The following is a 24,356-nucleotide window of genomic DNA, read 5'->3' on the forward strand; positions in this document are numbered from 1 at the left end:
TGATTTCCTATTTTAGCGGTCTATAAACTCCAAATCGTTAGTGACTCATAGATTGATTCATGTCATTTTTTGATTTGCAAGAACTAGGCTGATACTTTTCTTTAACCATTTTATTTGAATCCCTCGTTAACATTTGGAGCTCTGGGTTTGGCTGGCCATAATTTTAGAGGTCCGATGAATGTCATCTAACCAAATAGTGTACCGATTATATACCGCTGATAATCAAAATCAAAATATTAGACCTTCATTTTGCGTAGAAATTAATACTTAAATCATATCTGTAAAACAGCGTCAAAAAATACTGTTTAAAAATAGGGGTGTTTTTCTCCGGAACAATAATGCCAGATTTTAGCAGTTATTTTAGCAGCTATCTCGAACTAGAACGAGTGTGCTCTATTAATATTCTCGAACTCGAATTCATACTTGAACGTCATCTAACCATTCATAGTGCAGTTGTTTAATTTCTAAATCTTCATTATTTCTAGTTCTAGTTCCATTTTTTCCTTTACTGATAATTTCGTTCATGCAACCGTCACACTGAAAGGTGAGTAACAATAACAAGAACGCAAACTAAAACTAAAAGTCTAACAAAATTTTTTCCTAAATACACCCTATAAATAGACTATGATGCTGAATAAAACACCATCAGTTTCGAAATAATCATCAAGATGTCTCTCGCCATTTTCGATATTTCAAAAACCCTGACTGAAAAGTCGACTTCAGCAGTGGCTATTAGATTTTGTATAATGATATCGATAGTTAGTTTAGCCGATTGTAGAAGTATTTACGAAAACAGAGGACTCTGTAGCGTAAGTATATTTCACTCTGCCTTTTAAAAGAGAGTAAAAAATTAATTCCCTAACCCAACCCCACCCCCCCATTTGAAAAAAGTTTATGAAACCCGACCCAACCCATGCACACCGCAGATAATAAAGCGACGACCACTGATTCAGATTTAAATAATTTCAAAAAGTGAAAAATTTTTGGACCAATCATATTATTCGGCCTATCGACTTTAAGCGGTTCTACTTGTTTTCACCCCTATTCATTTAACCCCGATTTATTCACCCCTCTATCATTTAACCCCTCCATCATTTCATCCCGCCAATTAGCAGTCGACATTAAAGGCATGTTTTGTCATAATTAAGTAGACAAATTAATCCCACGTTTGGTTGTGATAGGGGTGAAAAAGCGGAACTCCCTTTAGGCATTCGACTCCGATCCTCATTTTTTCCCATTCGGCTCTGCGCAATAACGGCTCTCATTTCTGGCACCTTTTTTGATTACATAATAGTTGCAACCATAAGTTGGGTACGGGGTATTAACTGCAACTAAATCCGTCAACCAAACCAGAAACGTTCATGTCAAATTCCTCTTGCAATTCTCAGTCCCCCCAGTTTTGGTAAATCCAGTCCCCTCACCCTTCCCAGGAGGTCGCCGTAGAGCCGAACGGGCGTGGAGCCTAATGACATAAAATGAGATTCAGAGCACAATAAATCCCGTGATCTTAGCGCGAATCTTAAACTCATTACTTTAAAGCCAATTTTACGAAAAAAAATCTGAAAATCTAAAATTTTCTGAATGAAATTAGCGTAATGAAGGTCTATACGTGGTAGCAACCTACTCTCCACCTCCGCCAGCCCCCCTCCCTGCACCTTGCCCTCCAACCTCCTCAAATAGAGCGCGACCCGACCACTCACCATAGCTAATCAAACAACGATATCTGATTAATTCGCAATTTTTTTTGCATTTTTTTTATTTTAAAGTTAACCAATAAAATCGTTTGGTCAATCAAAAATAATTATTAATGAGCAGTCGTCTCTGATTCTCATTTTTTAATATTTGGATCTGCATTTCTAGTTGGCTCTAATTCCTAGCCTTATTAATTGATATCCTTATATGGTTTTGAAAACAAAAATCTAATCGATCTAATATCGAATAAAGGTCTTTTTTTCTCTGCTTCCTTTTTGTAGAAAGGGCTTTTTTATTTAAATTTTATCTCAGATTTATCGTACCCCATCGAAAAATTTTATAGAAAAGTGTTCTTTTACATAACTAACCTAATTGAGTCCGTTTGCGAGCTGTTTTTCTGCTGTCATTAATTATTGTACTAAATATATTAAATCAAGTTTTATTAAATACTTTCTAAAATTGTTAATTTATTTTTTATCTCCGCATATAGATCTCGTAATTTGTTCAGATTTCCAATAACTGATTTTAAATTGAAAGTTAGTGACAGTGATGCGATAACTTGAAGGTGAAAATTAAAAAGGAGCTGATTAGTAACTGATATTTTTTTACCAGATCTTTTTTTGAATCAAAATTTCGAAAATAGCGAGAGCAAATAAGCTCAAAGCATACGCTTTAAATAATAGCTCATCTCAGCTATCTCACACTTAAAAATTATGCGGGTTTCACTTGTGGCCTCTCACCTTTTTAATGACCTTTGATTCCCTATTTTAACGGTCTATGAACTCCAAATCGTTAGTGATTCATAGATTGATTCATGTCATTTTTTGATTTGCAAGAACTAGGCTGATACTTTTCTTTAACCCTTTTATTTGAATCCCTCGTTAACATTTGGAGCTCTGGGTTTGGCTGGCCATAATTTTAGAGGTCCGATAAATGTCATCTAACCAAATAGTGTACCCATTATATGCCGCTGATAATCAAAATCAAAATATTAGACCTTCATTTTGCGTAGAAATTAATACTTAAATCATATCTGTAAAACAGCGTCGAAAAATACTGTTTAAAAATAGGGGTATTTTTTTCCGGAACAAGGTTTCACAGGGAAATAATGTCAGATTTGGGGTGAATTGTGTGAAAATATATTTTTTAGCATTTTGGCATCTTTTAGCTGTGAATACATACGGTCAACGGGGTTCATCTTCATGAGAGTTCAAGTTCTTTGCAGTAATATTTTTTCTCCGTTTATGACACCGGATTTTGTAACGATGACACCTCTATCGTGGGATAAATTAATCTTTAACCTGGGTTTATTAAATTTTCCCCAAAACTATCATCTTAGACATCGCCGCGCGAAACTAAATATCAACTTTTAGCACTAATTTTCAAGATCATTTTGTACATAATTTCAGCACTTTTCAATGCCTTATTATTTAATAATTTGGAGCACAATTTTTTGCATGTTCAACGCATTTCGTGCAATTTTGCGAGGAAATTTGTGCGCTCAATATTTTCTTGTTTGGTATTTGACCTTGAAACATTTCTGTTTAGAGCGATGTAGATGTCACTCAAGGCTCTAGCAACTCACCTCTGTCAAAACTAGAAGGTCAAAGTGGTTTCGCAACATTTTGTGCGATAAAAGGCCAACTCTACCGATACTACGAGTACAGACTAGACACCACCCCATGGCGACGAAACGTCGAAAATGAATGCAACTTGAACAGCAAACATTCCTTTTATTTAATGATCAACTTTGACGCCTCAAATAATGACTTTGTTTCACAGAAAGTTCTAGAATTCTACTCAGATTTGAAAAAGGTAAACGCAACCCTTTTTAATTGGAACTCACAAATTCAAGAAGGGAATTCGTCAAGTTATGAGGACCTGAAGTCATATCGAAACTGGGCTTTAGTTATCGTCGGTCACGTGATGTCAGGGCTAGAAACGTTCGGAGATTTGTCCACCCAAGTTGGGTTCGAAGACGAAAACGGGAAAAATGACACCGAACAAACGAACTGCGAGAAATTGGGTGAGGTTTACTCGCTGTTGGAAAATATGTTTGTGTTTTTCCAGAACCAGCCGGAATCTTTGATCGAATACTTCACAGGCCAGATCAACCGGCGCTTGAATATAACTGTGGTAAAGCAGTAATTTCAAACGATAACAAAAAAACTTCATGCTAGAAAGCGAAAAAAGATTATCAGAAACTGACGTATAAATCTGTATCATTCGACTCATAGTGCGCCTTCATTTTTAATGTTATAGAGGTCAGAATTTTATCTTAACTTTTGTTTCAGTGTTAACTTTTGTAAAACATTTTTATACTTTTTTCAGAAATGCGAGAAGATATGAAGTTTTGCATAGTTTTCTGTGGACTTTTTGCGAGTAAGTTCTGTAACCTGATGCTGATTTTAATGTCTAATGAACAATCGAATAAATAGACTAAAATTGCTATTATTAGTCTAGGTCATAGATGGCGGACAAAAATCAAATCGAAACGAACAGAAAAATTTACTCATTTTAGTTAGTTTAAATTGAGATTTTTAAATAGTCCTTACAGTTTCAATTTCAAGCCTAAAAAATTTAAACTATTTTACAATTTCATAAAAATCACTATTGTTTTGCAAATTTTCTTTGAAAACTTTTCCATCCATTTCCCTGTTTTCTGCTGGTTGAAATCACTGGGCGAATGATTTTTTCTCTGTATCTTAAGAATTGTTTTTGGAACATTGAAGAATTCAGGCAACTTAGAGCTCTCAAAGTAGCAAAAATCAACTTTGAAAAAGTATGAATAAAAGCAGAAAAATGTATCCTCCCCCAAATTCTAGAGCTGTTTTCGCAAATACTTCTCGTTTCATCAGAACTAACTATTTGGGTATTTTAAACAACTCGGAGACGTGAAAAACAGTGTCGCGATATGAACATCAAATTAAACAATTCATTGGAACAAAAAGGAATTTTTTGATGTCTTTTCGCTTTGTATTCTTTATAATGTCAAGGCAGGTTTCGAACTAATCTACTCTAGTATTGGAAAATACACATTGATTCAAAAGTTAGTGTATTTATGGAATGCCAGGTTGAAAAATTCAATACACGTTCTCATAATTTTTTTGAAAATGAGAATTTGTTTTTCAATTCTATGTATTTTCAAACTGCCCTGCGAACTGATCTTCTCCGGCATTGGCCTTTTTTCTAAAATTAAAAAAATGAACCAATAATTGATGATGAAACTCTTTATAAGGATACCAAAAAATTCTGTTCGAAGAACCCGATTTTTTTTCTTTTTCAATTCACATAAAACTAAATTTAATTTCTTTTTCTTTCAAAATAAGTCTTAATTAAAAACTGAAAACGAGAGGTCAAAATTTAAAAATATCTGATAATCAACATTCCTGATTGCTACTAAAAAAGACTTTAAGAACAATCTTCAACGTTCCTTTATATGTTAGACACAACTAGAGGCAGAGGGCAAAAACTGTCAGAAGGAGTACAAAGTTAAAGAAAAAGTAGTAACGTTATGACAACTTGCTAAAATTTATTGTTTTAAGTATATTCAATAGAAAAATCATGTTCAAAAAATCCAAAATGTTATCAAATCTGCGAGATTAAGGAATGAAGAAGGCAGTATTGCTCAAGAAACAAAAAAAAACAATAAAATAATTTGTAAAACTAGAAAAAATTAAATTCAGGTTTTTGTGTCAATTTTACAATTACGAATACAAATGCCCCAAAATACCGACAGCTAGGTTTCAGGGGAAAACAATCAGGACATAAGTGAACGGTGAAATAGAATGAGTAAAGATCGGAAGAAAAAACGAACATTTTTGTATTATTTTTATGGAGAGGTTTGTATTTGTGTTTGTGTGTGTATATTTGTTTTGTGTGTGTGTGTGTGTTTGTGTGTGTGTGACCGTGTGTGCTTGTGTCTGCGTGCGTTCGCGTTTGCTTTTGTGAAATTATGGGAGTGCGTATTTGTGTTTTGGTTGGTTTGCGTGTTACAGAGAAAGAGAGAGAGAGAGAGAGAGAGAGAGAGAAGGAGGGAGAGAGGGAAGAGACAGAAACAGAGAGAGAGAGAGAGAGAGATAGAGATGGAGAGACAGTTAGTTTTAGAGAAATAATTCTTTAAATGTCACACACAAATAAAGCAGAGTGCAAAAATTTTCTTAGAGTAAGGAAATCTAAAAAAATTAGTTAAATTTTCTACAAAGTTATGTGGTCTAAACAATTGCAGTGATAAATTTGTAGGTTTTTCATTTTCAAGAAAAACACGTTTGCGAACATTTGAATAAATAATTGTTCCATTATCTTCATGAAACACCAAAAATGACCAAATATTTCAGTTGACTTCAGAAAGTCTGTTTCAAATTTTAGCAACAATTGAGACACAAAAGAACGGTCACGAACATTGAGTCAAAATTAGATGCCAATAGGAAAATTCTTATATCTTTTAAATCTTATTAATTCTTTTTTGTGGCGTTTTGTAATTGTGTTTGAATGCGTGTGTGTTTGTTTGTAAGCGAGTTTGTTTGGGTATATGTCTATTTGCGTATTTCTGATGTGTGGTTAATTTGTTTGTAAAAGAGAAAGAGAAGGATAGAATTCCATCAAATGTTAAACACAAATAGATGCTGAGCTCAAAGACTGTCATATATAAAAAAAACTTCAAAAACTATATAATATGCACAATGAATTTCGGCTTTTCATGTTTTTAATGCCAGAAGTTTGCATTTAAATCTCGTTGGACGCGCGTCTGGAATATTTTGAAAAGTTGGTTATCACGTTATGCTCAAGAAACATCAAAAAATATTAAAAAATCCAAAAACGATTAAAAATTCATTTCAAGAGGTCCACACCCGAATTTCCACAAAAAAAAAGAAATGAAAGAACGGCGAGGAACCTTGAGCAAAGAAAAGATTTGAAGAAAATTTTTGGGTTTGTATTTGTGTCTGCGCAATTGTTTGGGTGAATATTAGTGTTCGAGTGTTTGCAATATGCGTGGCATGTTTGCATAGGAGACAGAGAGAAAGAGTGCATAAAATGTTACAAATCATGACAAAAGTGACGATTTTTTTTGCTACAAATTGCTAAAAAATAAGTCTTTATTTGAAGTCTTATACATGGTTAATCATCAGGATATTAAAAATAATTGTCCAATTATGTTGATAAAAAATAAAAATTGAAAAAAAAATTCTAAAAAAGTTACATTTCAGATTTCACCGTCAAAATCATAGTTTTTGATAAAATGGCCTCAAAATGCCCAAGCCTAGTTTTTTAGATAAAAACTCTAAGAAGACATAAATGATCAATGATATATCTTGAGTTTTGAGCAATTGCCAAAAGTATATATTTTGTCTTGGGCTTTGTATCTGTGTGTTTGTTTTTATTTTATGTAATTGTTGTGTGTTTTTGTTTGTTTGTAACTTTTGTCTGTGTCTTTCAAACTGTACAACACTTACCGTTCTTGAATGTGTTGAAAAGATTTCGTTATTTGTCTTTCGGACGTCATATTTGTTGGGTCAGACAGTACAAGTAGTTTTCTCCAATGCATATAATTGTTTTCGGATACTACCAATGGCTTTTCTGACAGAATTTATTAATTGTTTTTGCAACCTTGAGAGATATTTTGGAACATTCAGTGCTACGCACAGACTGGCACGCTCCTTCTTGTTCTATTCTGCACGCAGTGTTTTGTTGTCAACAGTTGTAGTTTTTAACTTATTGTAAATGCCTTATATTATATCTGACGGAAATCTGGTATTAGTAGTCAGTTTACACTTAAAGGGATACCTAATTTTTAAAATGCCTTTTCTTCTGAGCTGCAAATTGCTGCGAAAAAATTTAGTACGTTGCCGTGAATTAGCTGCAGATGCCTCGTAGAGAAATATTTTCATAAAAACATTGAGCAAAACGCAATTTAAATGAAAAACAGTCTATCGCTAATGATACAAACTTTTGTTAAAAGCTCTATGAAATGTTGCAATCGAAAAGAATTAAATATGAAAAAAAAAGTTTTTTTTCAGTTAATTTGAGTATTTGGCAGTTTATATAAGCGGCCTAAATAAAGCAAAAAAATTAGAGAAAAAAGGAAAATTATGCGTGACCAAAAATACAATCCGAGTGAAACAAAAAAAAGTAGAAATAGCAATTATAAGTAATTTTAAGTAATAGCAATTATAAGTAAAAAAAATAAAGTAGTAGTTTTTATTAAATGTAGTAATAATGTAGTAATAATTTAAATGTATTAATTTTAAATTACAAAACAACAAAATAAACAGACTAAAAACCAGACTGTCAGCCGCCTTAGAAAAGAAGCCCGTCATAACGGTTAAATGAAAAACAAATAAAGACGAAAATAAACAGAAATTTTAAAAAATCCCATTTGTTTTTGAAAAATATGGTTGTCAAAAATATTACGTCCAGAATCACCCTCAGAAAAAACTTCTATTAGACTTGAAACAAAACTTGTTGAAAGCCTAAGAAAGACAGAGTGGAAGAAAGACAACATAACGCATTTAGCAACGAACGATTCCTACGATTCCTAAACCCATGCCTACACATTGATTGTTGATTATGCGCATGCCTACACTTCGTTGACTCTCACACTATACATCGCTAGCAAACATAGCAATTAAAAATTTTCCCAAACAGAGCATAAGGATCTACGTAACAAAACTGTCTACCATTTTAAACATCATAAACGCTCGCTAACATTTTTCAAAAACCAATGTTGTTAGAACCAATGAAAACATTAGCTAAATTTTTAACTAGAGTTAAAACAAGACTTATCAGTAAAAAATAAAACTGTAAAAGAAAAAGAATACAAAACGGGCAAAACTGAAAAAGTATTAATATCTAGTTGTGTATTTCGCAAGAAAATATTGTCAAAAATTAATGAGCACGTATGATTTGTGTTGAAGCCAATTAAAAGCCGCAATTTTGAGGGATTAATGAGGCAGGATAACCAACAACTCCATTAACCGCAAAACTGAAATAAAAGAGGCCTTTTTGAGCACTATCCTCCTCGTCAGTGAAACCTGTGAAGTTAATGAAAACTTTATTGAAGAATGACTACGATGAAAATAGTCTTCAACCTCAAAACAACTAAAAAAGTTTCAAAAGTAAGCAATAATTGGTGTTTTTTACGTTTTGTGGATCCAAATTTTTAAAACGTTAAAATTAAACATGCATCATACGACTGTGCAATTTTGAGCAATGCCGAAATGTTCGGCAACGCAGATACGAGACATTTTTTTGATAGTTTGTCAAATAGCTCTCAAGGTCTGTATTGATGATCAAATCGTCAGTAGATTAATTGATGAGAGAGGAAAAGCATCCCATAAACAGTAGAACTAGGGAGCTGATTTTGCCACTTCACCGAGATTCACTGGTTTGACTGTTTTTGGTTGCTGACATTTGCGTTGCAATTGTATTCTTCATCATCATAGTCTGAGTTATAATTGCTTTGGGATATTTGGTTATATTCGCATGCGTGTTCACACTTGAATGACAGGATCTTGCTTATCTAGGTCAATAGTTGCGGCGTCCATGCTCTTCATTAATACCCCTGAGTTTTGGCTTCAGATATTTTTATTTTGACTATCTTCAGACATTTGCAAAATGGTTTTTATACTACAAGTGTAACGCAACTTAGCTTGAATTGTTTATCTGCTCTGGGTTCAAGCTTGACATAGAATTATGACAATAGTTCTAATTGTTTCGAGCCGCCCCTCTTTTCTGTTCATAACACAATTTCATTTGCGATGTAAATTTAAAGCGGACCCGATGTGGGCTCCTTCTACAGCCTTAAGGTATAAAGAGTTAGGGCTACTTATTTCTGCGCGCGAGGTAAGCTTACCCATTACTCTCAGACTAACCGACTCGGTAAAACATTGAAGTAAACTTCAATTATTACGGATATGATATACAGATATAAGACCAGAGTCAGAGGTAAAGACATTATGTAACTACTCAATAGACTGACTGTAGTCAGTGGAATTAGTGCAATTTAAAAAAGAATAGTGTCTTTTCAGTCTCTCATTATCTAAAAGTGCAAATCCATCTTTTCGACTGCTACACTAGTTAGTTAATTAGAAACATCAGAAAATTTTTAAAATGAGACAGGCAAGTCTCTTGAAAATTGAAGCTCCGCTTGTTAAAAAAATTATTGGTTTCAAGAGGTTAAATATAGTGCTCCTTTAAAGTGCCAAACTGTCTCCCACTTTCTTGTAGTGAGGTTTTGTTCCCAGTTGGTAGAAAGTTGTAGTCCGTAGTCTCTGTCGGTTTGTACAAGAAGATTCCATTTCATCTCCATCTGGTACAAAGTTTGTTCTTATCGGATTTTTCAGCTTACTTCTGGTAGAAATCCATCATTAGCTACGGTGTGAGCTACTTAACCCTTTAAAATCTATAAGTTTAATGCATACTTCATAAACTGCAAGCGGAGAAAAGAAGAAACGAATATGATCTTAATCTTCAATTTGAGGAAAAGGAGAAAGAATATTGACATAATAAATGAAAAAGGAAAAAATTAAACAGAAAGAATAGAAAAATATATAGTTTTTTTAGTTCTGGAGAACAGTGTGTCTCCTGTTTAAAGGAACAGTGAACCTGTGGGTGGGACTGTGCCCATCAGCGAAATTCGAATTCAAATTCAGGAGCCCAGTTGCCAGGATCCGGGATGAACGCGAGAAAGTCTTTGTCCCATGCGAGGCAAGCAGCGAGAGCCCGAGGGTACAGATCAGCGATGCAATGTGGCTTCACTGCCAACAAATGATTCAGGATTTGCTGTTCTTTCTTGCGGTTGGCTCCCGATTGGCAAACAATTCCCAATCAAGTCCCTGTAGAGGTTGAAGCCCACACAAATTACTTTGTACTTTGAGTGATTTGGATTCCCCGTGCTAATGTATGTCAAAAAATGAAAGCAAACTTCTGAGATTTTGAATTGCGTTGTGATTGTGCGATTATTGCAACCCGACTTTTTTGCAATGAATTTGCGCAATTTATTAAAAAGTGCCTGTAAGATAGTCCAGAGCCAACTGAATTCTGAAATGATAAACAATATCAAGCAATTTTAACAGTGAATAATAGTGGGGAATTTTAATTAGGAGTCCTTCACACAGAGGAAAGTAAATTTAAACCTAAGTTAACAGGTGAACATTTATCAATATAGTTTTATTTTATTAACATAAGATAAAGATTAGGAACTAACTTTTGATTTTTTTGCCGTTGATAACAGTTGAAATTCTCAATTTTAGCACCAGAAACACAAAAATGCCACTTTTCAGCGGCTGTTTAATTTCCCAGCACCGAAAGCAAAAGTTATTTTAATGAAATTCCAGGTATTTTTTGCGAGAACAAGTTCAAAAAGTTTTAAATGAGATACTCGTGCATTGAAAAACCAGTCATTGCCAGTCTTACAGATAACATTTCTTAGCCATTACTATAATCATTTTCAAAAAATTCAACAGGTTTTTCAGTTGATGAAAAAGAAAAATTCTACAGAAAATTGGTTTCATTTTGTACATGCTGAAGACGGCCCTAGAAAGCCAAGTGAGCAAACTATTTTGTTCCGGGAAGATTTCCAAATTTAGTTTTACGTTTAGGCAACAACCAGTTTGACCTTTTTCAGAATAAAACAATAAAATTTTCTTTAATTAAAATAAAGATCTGACGGGAGCCGAATAGATTTTGAACGGACGAATGAAACACCCGGAAAGAAATGAAACTTTCCGTCTAGGTGTCATTTAGCTTTCACTTTTTTATAATTGTTATTGCATTTCAAATACATAAAACCAGAATTGATAAAAAGCAAACGAGATCGTATTTTGATTCTAGGTCTGAATTTAAAAAGAAGCAATTGCAAATAATTTTGCTGCAATTCCGGTAGCTCAACAAAAATGGAAATCATTTTGTGTCTCTTATGAGAAGCTTGAGTCAATCATTAAATTTTTTGCTCATGGAGTGAATTCTGAAAGACTGGTCTTTGGCATTTGTCTTCTAATATCTCTCGACCATAAAACTACCAAAAACTGTCAGCATCCAACTACAAATTAATTGAAAGATTTTTTTCTACAAGGTCAAAAAAAGGCCACCAATAGAAAAAGAAACAAAAAATCTTTCCGGTTGCTGGATGGGTTTTAAGGAACAAAATTGATTATTTAATGTAACTGACCAAACTAATTGAAATGATTAGAAGCAAGCTAGTTAGTTTAACAAACTAATATTCTAATAGTCTAATAATCTAACTAACAGTGAGCCGCCTTTTTAATGCTAAAAATTGAATTGAATTTGGTGGTAAAAATTTTGGAAAAGTCTATGAAGTAGTTAAAAAATAGTGGGTTTGAACAAATCAGATACCAAATATGCATTAGGCGACGTCCATTACAAAACCAATAAGCAACACAAGCTCCGAGAAAAATTGTAGAGGTCGGACAAATTTTGTTTAGGACAAGGTCTCGATAAATTTGTCAACAAAAAATTTATTGTTTTAGAGAGCTGCACTTTTTGATAGGATTATTCCACAAAATATTTACTCGTTTAATAATAAAATCATGATGGTTTTTTCCTTGTCACTATTTTTTCTTCAATTTCTTCAACAAGTAGTAAAGTCTTTTGCAAAATTGTTATTGGAAAATTACCAGAAGCAACTTGAAAAGTAATACCACTGCGGACTCTGGCATTTTAAAAAGTAATATAGTCTAGGTAGCTCAAGTTGACAATTTCTGTATTTCTCCAGTCATGAGCTATATTTTACACTGATTTAGAGCAAAACTATGTCGTGATCCCCTATTTGCTTTGAAAAATTTAATATCTCTTCTTTGGTTTTTAATTTGAGAGGTCAACAGATTTTGCAATAATTTATCAATTTTGGGAGTGAAGTTGGCAGAATGCTAAAACATGACAAAATTGAGAAACACTTGGAGAAATAATTAGGACCCCTGAAACCCATAAAGAGTGGTGGTAGAAAAGAAATTAAAAAATGTTCTTGAAAAATTCATTTCCAATGAACTTGATAGAAAATAAAAGGTTAACGACTTTTTGTACAGAGAACTCACTTTGTCACAAAAAATGATTGCTCAATAACTTGAAGTTCGTCTATTTCAATTGAAACAGTTCTCACTCACCAAATCAATTTTAATCAGTTTTCGGTAGAGTTTTTAGCCTGAGCATTTGGCAAAACGTCAGTTTATAACAAATTCAATTGTAGTGAAAAAAAATTACGATAAAGCATCTACGTAAATGTGCACTAGCTTTCATGTAGAATAAAACTATGTAATTGTATTAAACAAAAGATCTTGTTCAAATTCAATTTTTGTCAAAATTTCATTTCGTGTCAAATTTTGTGTTGAAAAATTAACAGCAAAACTTTTGGATCAAAAACAGCTAGTCTATGGATCTATGCACATTTATATCCGTTAATCATTTAAGTTATATTATTTTTTCTGTTCTGAATATATTTACAGATGCTTTTCTGTTTACCAAAAATTGTATTCTTACTGAAGGCAAACGGCACACAATTGAAATTAATCGATTTAATTGTTTTCGGTTTTACCTAAAACAGCACAACTTTGTAACGATGTGCGTCAGCAATATAAAATTTTGAAATTTCTATGTGTCCAATCTTTTTATTTTTTTTGTTGTTTGAATTTTTATGAAATTCGGTTGGATGCTAAAAAAGAAAGAACTATATCGAAGTTAGTCTATCAATGATTTGCAAGAAATGTTTGAGTTGGTTTTCAAAATAACTCAGCATTATTTTTTATTGTTTTTCAAAACTCTACTGGCGACGTAGAAATACACATTTGACGTAGCAGCTGTCTTACCAAAACAACTTACAATGAAATTAAAATCTATATGTTTGACGATAAAATGAAATTTTTTGTTGAAAAAATAATTTTAGAAGTGATCAATATAAAAAAGCGGAAATTTACGCAATGTTATCTATGTAAACTTTATCTTAAAGATTCCTTGGAAAGTTAAATGAATACTTTCTTTAACAAAGTAAGTAGGCTTGTCTTATAATTTGTTCATGTTCAAAAATTTCATGTTCATGGTATAAGGATGTGTCAACTTTACCGCCCTTGAACCACTAGTTCTTTTGCAGTCATATTTTATAATATTGATGTTCATTTATACTCTGAGGAGTTAATTCTCTCATGTTCAGTTGCATCTGGACCGCTGACGGTCTAAACACTAGTCGAAGATCTCGAATTATTAATTTTTGGCGTTATCACTTTTGACAATAATTTGGCTTGATATTTAGAACTAAAATTCGGTTCAAAATGTGAAAAATTGTTTGGCTTGGCGTGTGAAAATAATTTGTCCGCGCCCATAATTGGAACCCCCCTTCAGTTCTTTTTGTGAAATCGAAGCCTCAAATAGTGTAGTCGGTTTGGGACGACAGGGGGCAGAAGGTTGGAAACTCTGGCTAGAGGTCAAAGTCCCGATGTTGATCCCATTAGAGTTAAATGTGATTGCCACATCATCAATCATGGTAACGTTGGTCAATAAAAGAGCAATTCGTCAAAAAATTAAATTCAGAAATTAAAAAAAAATTATAATTATTCGTATGCAACGCAGTACTTTGATATGACACAACATTTACTAAATATTTCTAAAGCTTTAACTAAATTTATTGAGAATTGAAATTATTGTTTTCTAAACAGAGGTATGTTGAACATTGTTGTCAAGCATGTCAGTTGCCGAGTCTAAATTAACATTCACTTTGTCCGAACCTTTCGGGTTGAAACCTTTTTGCCGACCAATCAGATCAAACGCCTGTGACTGGATTCCTTGAAAAAGCGGCTCTCTGATTGGTCGAGTGATCAGCGCGAAAATGCATGGATTTACTACGGAGTACAAAAGGATGAATAAATTACCGACAACGTATAACTTGAAAATAAACGGCTGGTTCATGCAAAGTTTATTCCAGGATTCGGTATCAATCGCTTGCCATAATGACGGAATCATAACGGGCGCCCAGAGGAACGAAAATGCAGCCGTGGACGTGATCAATAACGACGAAACCCGTTTGTTCATGGCGATTCTGTTTTCGGGCAATGGGACCTTGTTTCTGAGGAGTTTGTCAACTATGAGAGGGTACAGGATTATCATGGCTGCCAGAGGAATGATGTAGAATAAAATGACGACCAGGTATCCGGATGCTATTCGGCTGAACCCTAGCAGGGTTAAGTTGCACATCTGTTCGTCTACGTCGTAATTGGTGCCGAGGTACAGCAGCAAGGTGTACAAAACCGATGTGCCTAAACAAACATTTTTTTCGATTTTCAGTTTTTTTTGAAGAAATAAACTAGATCGAGGTGTCCAAACCGACTAGACCTCTGATCAGCGGTGTGCATGGTTCTCCCGAATTACATGGTTGTTTTCGAGCGCACTTCAGTCTGGTCAATGGCCTGGAATTTGTCTGATCATAGGTCACTTCGGTCTCTGACGGTCTGATCAGAGGCGATTTCGGCCTGGGCCTCAACCTTGTTACGTTTTGAAAAGAAGCGATTCTAGTCCCCGGTAGAGAAATTTCACAAATTTTGTAATTTATAAGAAAAATGGCTCTGAATCTCGTTGTTAAGAACTTTTTTAAATCCCGGTTTAGCATTTGTGTAACAGTAACCGGAAACAGTGTTGAATCTCTGTTTTGAGATTAGACTGTTGTTTTTGCCACTGTTTTCTTGTCACTAATGCAATATGAAGAGTGACGAGAAGAAAGCTTTGGAAAAGATGGGAAATTTGTATCTTTTCCATTTTGTAGTATTACGAGAGCCGTTACAAATGAACGGATAATTAATCCCGCATTAGAGCGAACGTATTTAGGCGCTAATTAACCATTCTTTCGCCGCGCGCTAAACAAACTAACGCTTGTTAAGACTACCAGTACACAAGTATTTAAACAACTCAGTTCGACTTATTTAAATAACACAACTTTAGGCCTGGATCTCCTCGCTTATATCCAGGATAGAAAATGTACATTGTTGAACGTAGGCGGCCTGTAAAACCACAGTTTCTTTTGATTTAAATTACTTCTGCTTTTGACAGTTGCAATGCAGATCTTTCCCCCCAAGTTCAATAAAGATGAAGCAGATTGCTTCAGGGGAAAAGACAATAGAGTCTCATAAAAAGCCCCCAAGAAAACCATAATTGTTGCGGTTTTAGAAGAGGGAAAAAGCAGAAATCAGGCGCCTACGAAATCAATAATTGATGCTCTCAGCTTTTTAGATTTTTATTATTTTTTGGAGTTTCAATAATTTTTCCGTGAGATAAAAAAGAGTTAATTCTCTTGCCTTCTCGGCCAATAGGAAAATTAAGAAGCACCTCACTATGAACGTGAGTTTGTGATTCGCTCCCTATCGGCCCAAACGGAGCTGAGAGGAATTAATTGTTTCTCTCAGCGAAGTGGGACGGAATAAAATTAGAGAGACAAATAACAGAGCCAGCGACGAGCAGCAGACAACTGCTTCATTTTTCTTGCAAAATAAATTCCTAAATTTAAACAGAAATTTTAGTAAAGATTTCCAACTTAGCAAATTTTCCAACAGAACATACTTGTGAGAAATCAACTGGAAGAAGTTTTCAACGACACAATCATTTAACAACAACACAATTGAGTAACAGCTCAACCCGGTTTAATACTACTCAGTGTAAGCTTGTTCATTTAAACTATCTATTTAATTAATTGAACTTTTCAGCCCCCCAACTAATTTAAATTGAGACTTATAGCACAGACAGGTCTTAGGCATATATCTTTGCCTTCGATTTGTTATATCTTTTGTCAAGTTTGACTGGCATACATAAAGAGATCCCGTATTGTGTGATCTGTAGCAGCCCAGCCAAATTTGATAACTGGTGCGACCAGAGGAAAGAATCACGCCTGAATTTTTGTTTTTCTATCCGATCGGATTAAAATAGTAAAATAACCACTACCACAGAAGTGAAAGCACACTAATAGACAAACAAATAGTGTAATTTATATCAAATTTACGGCCGAAATACAGTAAATTTACATTAAAATAGTAACAGGCAACTGATTCTTTGCTCTTGTAAAATTGTTCTGACCCGGGTGGGGGTAATCTATGTCCGATTTTTAGTTTATTTATATAACAATTGAAGTACTTTTACATTTTATAGTCAAAATTTAACCAAAAATCATCCCCCCAAAACCTATTTAGCCTAATTTTCACCCAATTTTCATCAAATTTATGGTTAAATTTTAGTATTTACACCTTAAATAACCGAAATTCAACCAGATTCTATCCCCCCAAAACATATTTAGTTTGATTTTAACCCAATTTTCACCAAATTTATGGTTGAATTTTAGTATTTTCACTCTAAATAAATGAAAATTAAACAAAATTCATTCCCCCATAACCTGTTTAGTCTATTTCTAACCCGATTTTGACCAAATTTATGCTTAAATTTTAGTATTTTCACACTAAATAATCGAAATTTATACAGAATTCACCCCCCAAAACTTGTTTAGACTATTTCTGACCCGATTTGGACCAAATTTATGGTTAAATTTTAGCATATACACTCCAAATTACCAAAAACTATCCAAATTTCACCGCCCCAACACCTAATTAAACTAAACTTTAGCCGATTTTCACCAAATTCACAGCAGAATTTTAGCATTTTCACACTAAATAGCCGATTTTTAACCAGAAATCATCCCCCCAAATCATATTTAGAGTAACATATGTCTAATTTTTACTGAATTTTTGACCAAAACATAGCATTTTCAAACAATTTAACGTAAATTTAACCAGAATTCATCCCCCCAATACGTGTTTAGTGTAATTTATATCTAATTTTATACACATTTAAGCACACGTTGCTGCATTTTCACATTAACTAACCCAATTTTGGTTAAATTTAAGCCTTCCTTAGTTGAATATTCACTCTGTTTTATCAATTCCTTGACCCGGGTGGGGTAATATTAATCAAATTTTAACCAAATAAACATCATTTTGGCCTAAATTCTCAAATATTAACCAGACCTTAACAAAATTAACGTCACTTTTATCATAATTTAACGGATACTAATCACATTTAAGCCTTAAAAACATCATTCTTATCCAATTTTAACCAATATTACTCAAGAAAATAGCCACATTAACGTCATTTTTACAAAAAATTAGGAAATATTAACCAAGTTTTGACCACATAAATCTCAATAAGGCCCTAATTTAACAAAGAATAACGGGTTTTAAACCAAATTTTATCCCCCCAACATAGATTATTAGCCTGAAAATAACATAAATTGATGAGAATTCCCCCATTTTAACCGGTTTCACTATAAAAATTTCACCAATAGAGGTTTTAAACAGTGCATGGACCAAACTGGAATAGTTATTGTAGAACATCTTAATCTAACAGCAATAGAAAACACTAGAAGGGGTAAAATAACACGGTTTATTACTGACGGAATTACTTTCTTAGCTATTTTCTACGTGTTTGAACATAATTCTCCCGCTGATTTTTGTATAACTTATGCATCTGAGAACCCAAATTTTCAGAATTTACTAACTTTGTTACAAACTAAAAACAGTGTGATCGAGATTCCCGCAGAAAATTTAGCCAATAATTAATTAAAAGAGCGTAAACTAGCCTTTTTAACCCAATTTGTACACAAATTTATCATAGAAAAGTTGTTGTCTCATGTTAAAATACGGTCATTAACAGACTCAAGCACTTTAGAAACAATATTTAAACACAATAATAGCTACAAAAATACTACTACTGATGTACTAAACATCCCGTACTAAACGTTTTTATACTGTCTTCTGTGTAATTTCATACAAAAATACATTAATAAAACAACAAAAACAATTGTTCTATGTTATTTATATGTCATATATTAAAGTAAACGTTCAAGATTTAAATATAAGTATTAAAGTACATAACAAAATAGGCAAAGTTTCATATTATTTAACTGACAAGAACAGAAACTTTTTATGCATTTACCATCACTCTTCTAGCGAAACAGAAACTGAAATCTACATAACTTACAAGTGGACCAACCCAAACTTTAAGGAACTTTTGTGTGCTCTAAGAAATCAGAACAGTGTGATAGAATTAGCATAAACGTTATCATCTTGTGTGTGGATGAGCCACCAATATAAAATTCCCCCGTTTGGTTTACAAATCTTAAAAATCATTAAACCCAAATACATCAACGTTTCTCCTGACGATCCGAGTTTACCAGATAGAGTTAAATTACTTATAAAAACAGAATTTGTCACACAAATTAGATTATCAAAAATAAACAGATTTCACCAATACTCTGTTGAATTTAAACACTCTGAAAGCACTTATCCTTGGTTATTAAATTTTACCGTTGAGCAAACCGATATTTACTCTTGGGTTGAAATTTTTGGTACTGATAACGGCAAAAACTTTGAATTTAAAATACAATCATTAAACGGTCCTAAACAAATAAAATTCATAACACAAAACAAACAGTTCAACTTTCTACTTTAGTATTAGCGTTTTATTACATAATTGTTATAACAAAAATATTTTCTACACTAATTACCCAAACTAATAATACTTTTGTATAAAATATTCTTTTCGTACACTAAAATAAAACATGGCAGCGAACGTTGTTGCGTACCCCGACATAGCGTTAGAGAAATTTACAGGTTTAGATCCATCTGAAGATGCCCAGGAATTCTTTAGTTTAATACAAAGAAAAATCCAATTCTCACTAGGAACAAGAGATCCTGCGGATGCTGATTTGCAAGCAGCATACGACGCTAGACAAAAAGCATTGTTTGGTTCGGTTTTGCGTGGGCCCGCAGCCCAATGGTTTGAAACCTTAGCACCAGGTTTAGCATGGAACGAAGTTAGAAATCAGTTCATTACCCGTTTTACTGATGCAAAAGACAAGTATAGGAAAAGAATTGAAGTCGAGAGTATTAAAAGGCAACCAGATGAGTTGATAAAAAGCTATACACACCGAGTAACAAAAGCAGTTGAAAAAGGATGGCCAGATCCAGATTTTAACAACGACCAGCGTAACGCTAAGTGTATGGAGTACTTTGTAAGAGGATTAACGCCACCTACACTCAAGCAAAAGGCACATCAGCGGTTAATAGAAAACCCAGCTACAACTTGGCAACAATTACAGGATCATGTAGCAACTAAAGACTTAAGTTTTTCTGTTAGCAGTGAATTCACGGGTACTGCTTCAAGTAGTATCGACAATAAAATAGAAATAGAAGGGTTAAAAAACCAACTCACAGAAATTGCAAATCTAATGAAAGATCATAAAATAAACGCCACATACAACAACGACAATCCCAGATTCAAACAAAACCAGACTAGATTCTGCAAGTTTTGCAAACGTTCAGGTCACACAATAGCTTTCTGCTTTAAGTATAAGGACTTTAAAAACGAAAACCGAAACCCACCTCAACAACGAGAAAAGTTCACAGATAATTATAAACGTAGTAGGAGCCATTCACCAGGTCAACAAAATTACAAATCAAACAATTATGACAATCGAAATTCTAGGGACAGACAGAGAAATAGTTATAACCAAAATCAATCCAATTATCAAAACAACTCTAGATCAGACTACCGACATCGATCACCGTACCCATCAAACTCTTCAAATAATTATCGATCATCTTCTTACGATAACCGATCACAGGAACGACAAAATAACTATCGAAACAACTCTTACAGAGATAACAATAGGCAAAATAGTAGGGATAGACAAAGCAACCGTCCTCCAAGATCAGATAATCGATATCGTGATAGGAGTAGAGACCATGACCGGGATAGGACACCTACTAGACAAAACCATAATACTCATTCAAGAGATAACAGTGAAGGGCGAAGCCCTCGAGTTCACTTTACCAGTGAAACTTCTAGAGACTATTACAATAATGAGAACCACAACGACGAGTATTTAAACTAGACAGGTCTCCGTTCATAAACACTACTGATAACAAAACAAGTTACTCACATATTTACATTAATTTATACCAATCCGTCGGAGACAAAAATAAAAATAACGGCTTAGAAACACAGTTTTTATTGGACACAGGAGCATCAAGCTCTATAATTAATTACCACACTTATCTTGAACTATGTAAATTACAACACATTGAGATGAAAGCTTCAAAAAATCATACTTTAGCGGTTAATGGTGAGAAACTAAAACTTCTAGGTCAAATTACTTTCAAAACTTCTTTCGACATTGAAGGAAAGTATCAAGTGGAAGTTACCACATGGGTTTCAGCAAAAGATGGTTGCAAGCCGAATTTGTTGGGAATGGATTTCCTTGAATCTACAGTAAAATCTATTGACCTAACCACTCCAAAAATTGATTTAAAAACTTACCCTGAAGTAGCCGTCACATTATCTAGATACCAAACGAAAAGCTATCCATACATTAGCTCTTACAAAATTGTAACTCTTGACCAGCAACTACCATTAGCACCAAAATCAACTCGAGTAATATCAATTAGACCTCCGAATGAATTCTTCAGAAAGGGAACCTCCTTCGTAATTGGAAGTGAACTGCAAGCTCAAGGAATTTATACTTACAATGTTCAGTGTTTTAGAAAAGAAAAGGAATTACCAATAATGCTAAACAATCCTCTAAACAACAAGGTTGTCATCCAAAAGGGTCCTATTGGGCACACTTTAGAAGACATTGAAATTAGACAAGACCCAGAATTTTCTGTAGTTGACAACGTTGCATTCATAAACCACCTAATGAATAGTGACACTAATTGGGATCAAATATTCCATGTTAGTGAAAAACAAGGTCCAAAAATTTCAAAAATTGAAAATTTCTTTGCAAGCAAAACTCCTGAAAAACAAAAGAAAACAGAAAAGCGAAAAAGGCAACAAGATTTTACCAACAACTACGAATTAGAAACAGACTTTAGCGACGACATCAAGGATCTTAAGCCACAATTAGAAACAACTGATGAGAACATCAGACCCGTTGAACTTCCCAAAGAAAAACTTAACAGATTTGACAAAACCGATCAAGCGTTTCTCAAAAAATTTGATTTCAGTCAAGCTGATATCAATGACGAAAACTTAGACAAGTTACTGAGGACTTTAACTAAAAATAAAGACGTTTACTCTCAACACAAATACGATGTTGGAAAGATAAAACAAAAGTTTCATGTTAAACTTTTACCTAATTCAACTTTGACAAAACAAAGACCATCCAAAGTACCATTACATTATCAGGAAAAACTAGAAAACCTTTTGGAACAACTGTGTAAAACAGGTATAATCCGGGAAATGGGTAATGATAAAGAAATGGGATCAGAATTTATTAATCCAATCATAATCCTACCCAAGGGGAACACAGTAAAACTGGTTATAGATGCCCGATATCTGAATTCAATAACAGACCTTAGTCGATATTCATGGCCACTCGAACCAATCGGAAGTCTATTAACTAGATTAAAAGGTAATTTCTTCACAACCAGTGATCTTTGTTCAGCCTATAACCAAGTCCCTCTAACTGAGGAAACCAAACAGCTGGTAAGTTTTGTAATTGGTCCAAAGCAATACACATTTGAACGCGGATTTTACGGCCTATGCGGTCTACCTAATTTCTTCAGTCGTATAATGACTATCCATTTTGCACCATTAATTAGAAAAAAACAAGCTATAACCTACATTGATGACACCATCATGCAAGCGCAAGATGAAACCGAAATGTTTGAAATAATTGACAAGTACCATGAACTTTTAAGGAAATCAGGATTGAAAGCTCAACCTGAAAAGACTAAATTTTTCCTTAGGAAAGTACAGTTCTTGGGACATGTAGTAGGTAAAGATGGGATACAACCAGTCAAGAAGCGAGTAGCAGATTTAAAAGCACTTAAGTCGCCTGAAAACAAACGTGATGTCATGAAAGTTCTAGGTTGCTTAGGATTCTACAGCATGTACATCAAAAACTTGCATGTTGACTGCAAACCATTTTATGACCTAACCCGCACAGAAACTAAATTTGTCTGGACAACGGAACACGAAAAACTGTTTAACGACATTAAAAACAGAATTAGCGAAGATACTATCTTAGCAATACCGGATACTAAATACCCTTTCCACGTGCATGTAGACGCTTCTTCTATAGGAGTAGGCTCAATTCTTGTTCAAGAATTTCCAGAAGGGAAACGAATAGTGTCTTTTAATTCTAGAATTTACACTAAAGAGGAACAAAAAATGAGTACCACAGCACGCGAACTTTGCGGTGTAATATCGGCATTACAAACTTATGAGCATTACCTAATTGGTTCTCCCCATCCTGTATACGTGTACACAGACCATAAGCCTTTAATGTATCTATGGGGTAGAAGAGGAAAACTCTCTCACAGGTTTTTTAGATACCAGTTAGTAATATCTCAATTTCAGAACTTGAAAATTATTTGGACTGAAGGAAAAAACTTAGCTTTTCCTGACATCCTAAGTCGCAATGTGAAACTTAAAGATCTGGACAAGTATCAACTTAAACACAAAAAGATACCAAAAGACATTAGTTTTTACGACGAGCATGGTAACGAGGAAAAATACTTCATTTTGCGTGATAACGAAAAGGGACCAGCAGATGATTTTTTTCCAATCCTAAAACAAAGCATAACGGGTATCGACAAATTCATTTTCAAAAATGACAAAATGGTAAAGCAAAAGTACGACAATAATCAAAACAGACTTTGCTCAATAAACAATATTTCGGAAGATTTCTCGTACGGTTCATCAATTAACCACTATAGGCGTCACCGCAAACATGAAATAACCCCTGTATCAGAACAGGAGGAAGACGAAACGTCTGATCATTATACAGAAATTGATTCCTACCCTGATGAAGGGATAACCGAACAAAATTTTGACCCAATTTCGGAATTTGAATTGTTCAACGAGAACCAGTCACCGGAATTAGATTTTGACAAACTCTACATTGATCAAACTAATACCACAGACTCGGAGTACAGATTCCCTCTAGAATACGATAAAGTTTTTCTCGTGAAAAATAGCACTTGTATAGACAAAACCGAATTAGCAAAAAAATTTCCCGAAAATCCAAAAATAAAAGATGCAAGAGAACTCATCGATAAACTGACAATCTTCTCTAAAGAAGTTGATTTAAATACATCGGTAATTTGTCAAGAACAATTAAAAGACCCAGTGATACAACAAATTCGCCAATTAAGGACGAACAATAACAAAGATGAAAAGAAAATTGAATTCCGACAATCTAAAGCCATAATGTCATACATTAATAACTTTGAAAAACTGAGTTTCGTAGGTAACATCTTATGTATTCGACAACAAACAGACGAACCAGATATTGAATACTTAAAAATTTGTGTACCACTGTCATTGTTCTTTAAAGTTTTTCAGCTAGCTCATTGTGAACTGTCAGGTCATGTAGGTTTAGATAAAACACTTGCTAATGTAAAACGATTTTTTTATTGGCCCGGAATGTATAAATGGATTGAAAACCTAATTGCTGATTGCCTTGAATGCCAAAAAAATAAACAAAAACGGAGAGATATCCACGAAGCACCTCTCGAAAAGTGGACTGATACAGTCCCATTCCCCTTTCATACGGTCCATATTGATCACAAAGGACCTTTAAATCCACCATCGAACGGTAAACACCATTGTTTAGTTATTGT

At 33.9% G+C, this 24,356-nt stretch overlaps 2 protein-coding genes across 4 annotated transcripts in view; one reads left to right on the forward strand and one right to left on the reverse strand.

Annotated features, from left to right (window-relative positions):
* Positions 1 to 386: 386 nt before the first annotated feature.
* LOC142345395 (uncharacterized) lies at positions 387 to 4,085 on the forward strand. 2 transcript variants are annotated; one of them, XR_012759318.1, is made up of 2 exons: positions 387 to 544; positions 3,241 to 4,085. XR_012759318.1 is itself a non-coding variant. In XM_075397439.1 (2 exons), exons 1-2 carry the CDS (start codon positions 747 to 749, stop codon positions 3,838 to 3,840), a joined length of 663 nt encoding a protein of 220 aa, XP_075253554.1. In that variant the 5' UTR covers positions 674 to 746; the 3' UTR covers positions 3,841 to 4,085. The 2 variants fall into 2 exon arrangements, 1 of the variants encoding a protein (XP_075253554.1); XM_075397439.1 differs by lacking the exon at positions 387 to 544 and adding an exon at positions 674 to 809.
* A 10,119-nt stretch (positions 4,086 to 14,204) lies between these two features.
* Positions 14,205 to 24,356, reverse strand: part of LOC142345411 (uncharacterized) — a 110,885-nt gene continuing 100,733 nt past the window's right edge. For both annotated transcript variants that reach the window (XM_075397460.1, XM_075397467.1), the window contains exon 3: positions 14,205 to 14,951. In XM_075397460.1, coding sequence (XP_075253575.1) covers positions 14,347 to 14,951 — 605 coding nt within the window. In that variant the 3' untranslated portion in view covers positions 14,205 to 14,346. The remainder of the gene's footprint in view (positions 14,952 to 24,356) is intronic.

This window comes from Convolutriloba macropyga, chromosome 1 (assembly GCF_964194025.1).
Source record: "Convolutriloba macropyga chromosome 1, txConMacr16.3, whole genome shotgun sequence".
NCBI lineage: Eukaryota > Metazoa > Xenacoelomorpha > Acoela > Convolutidae > Convolutriloba > Convolutriloba macropyga.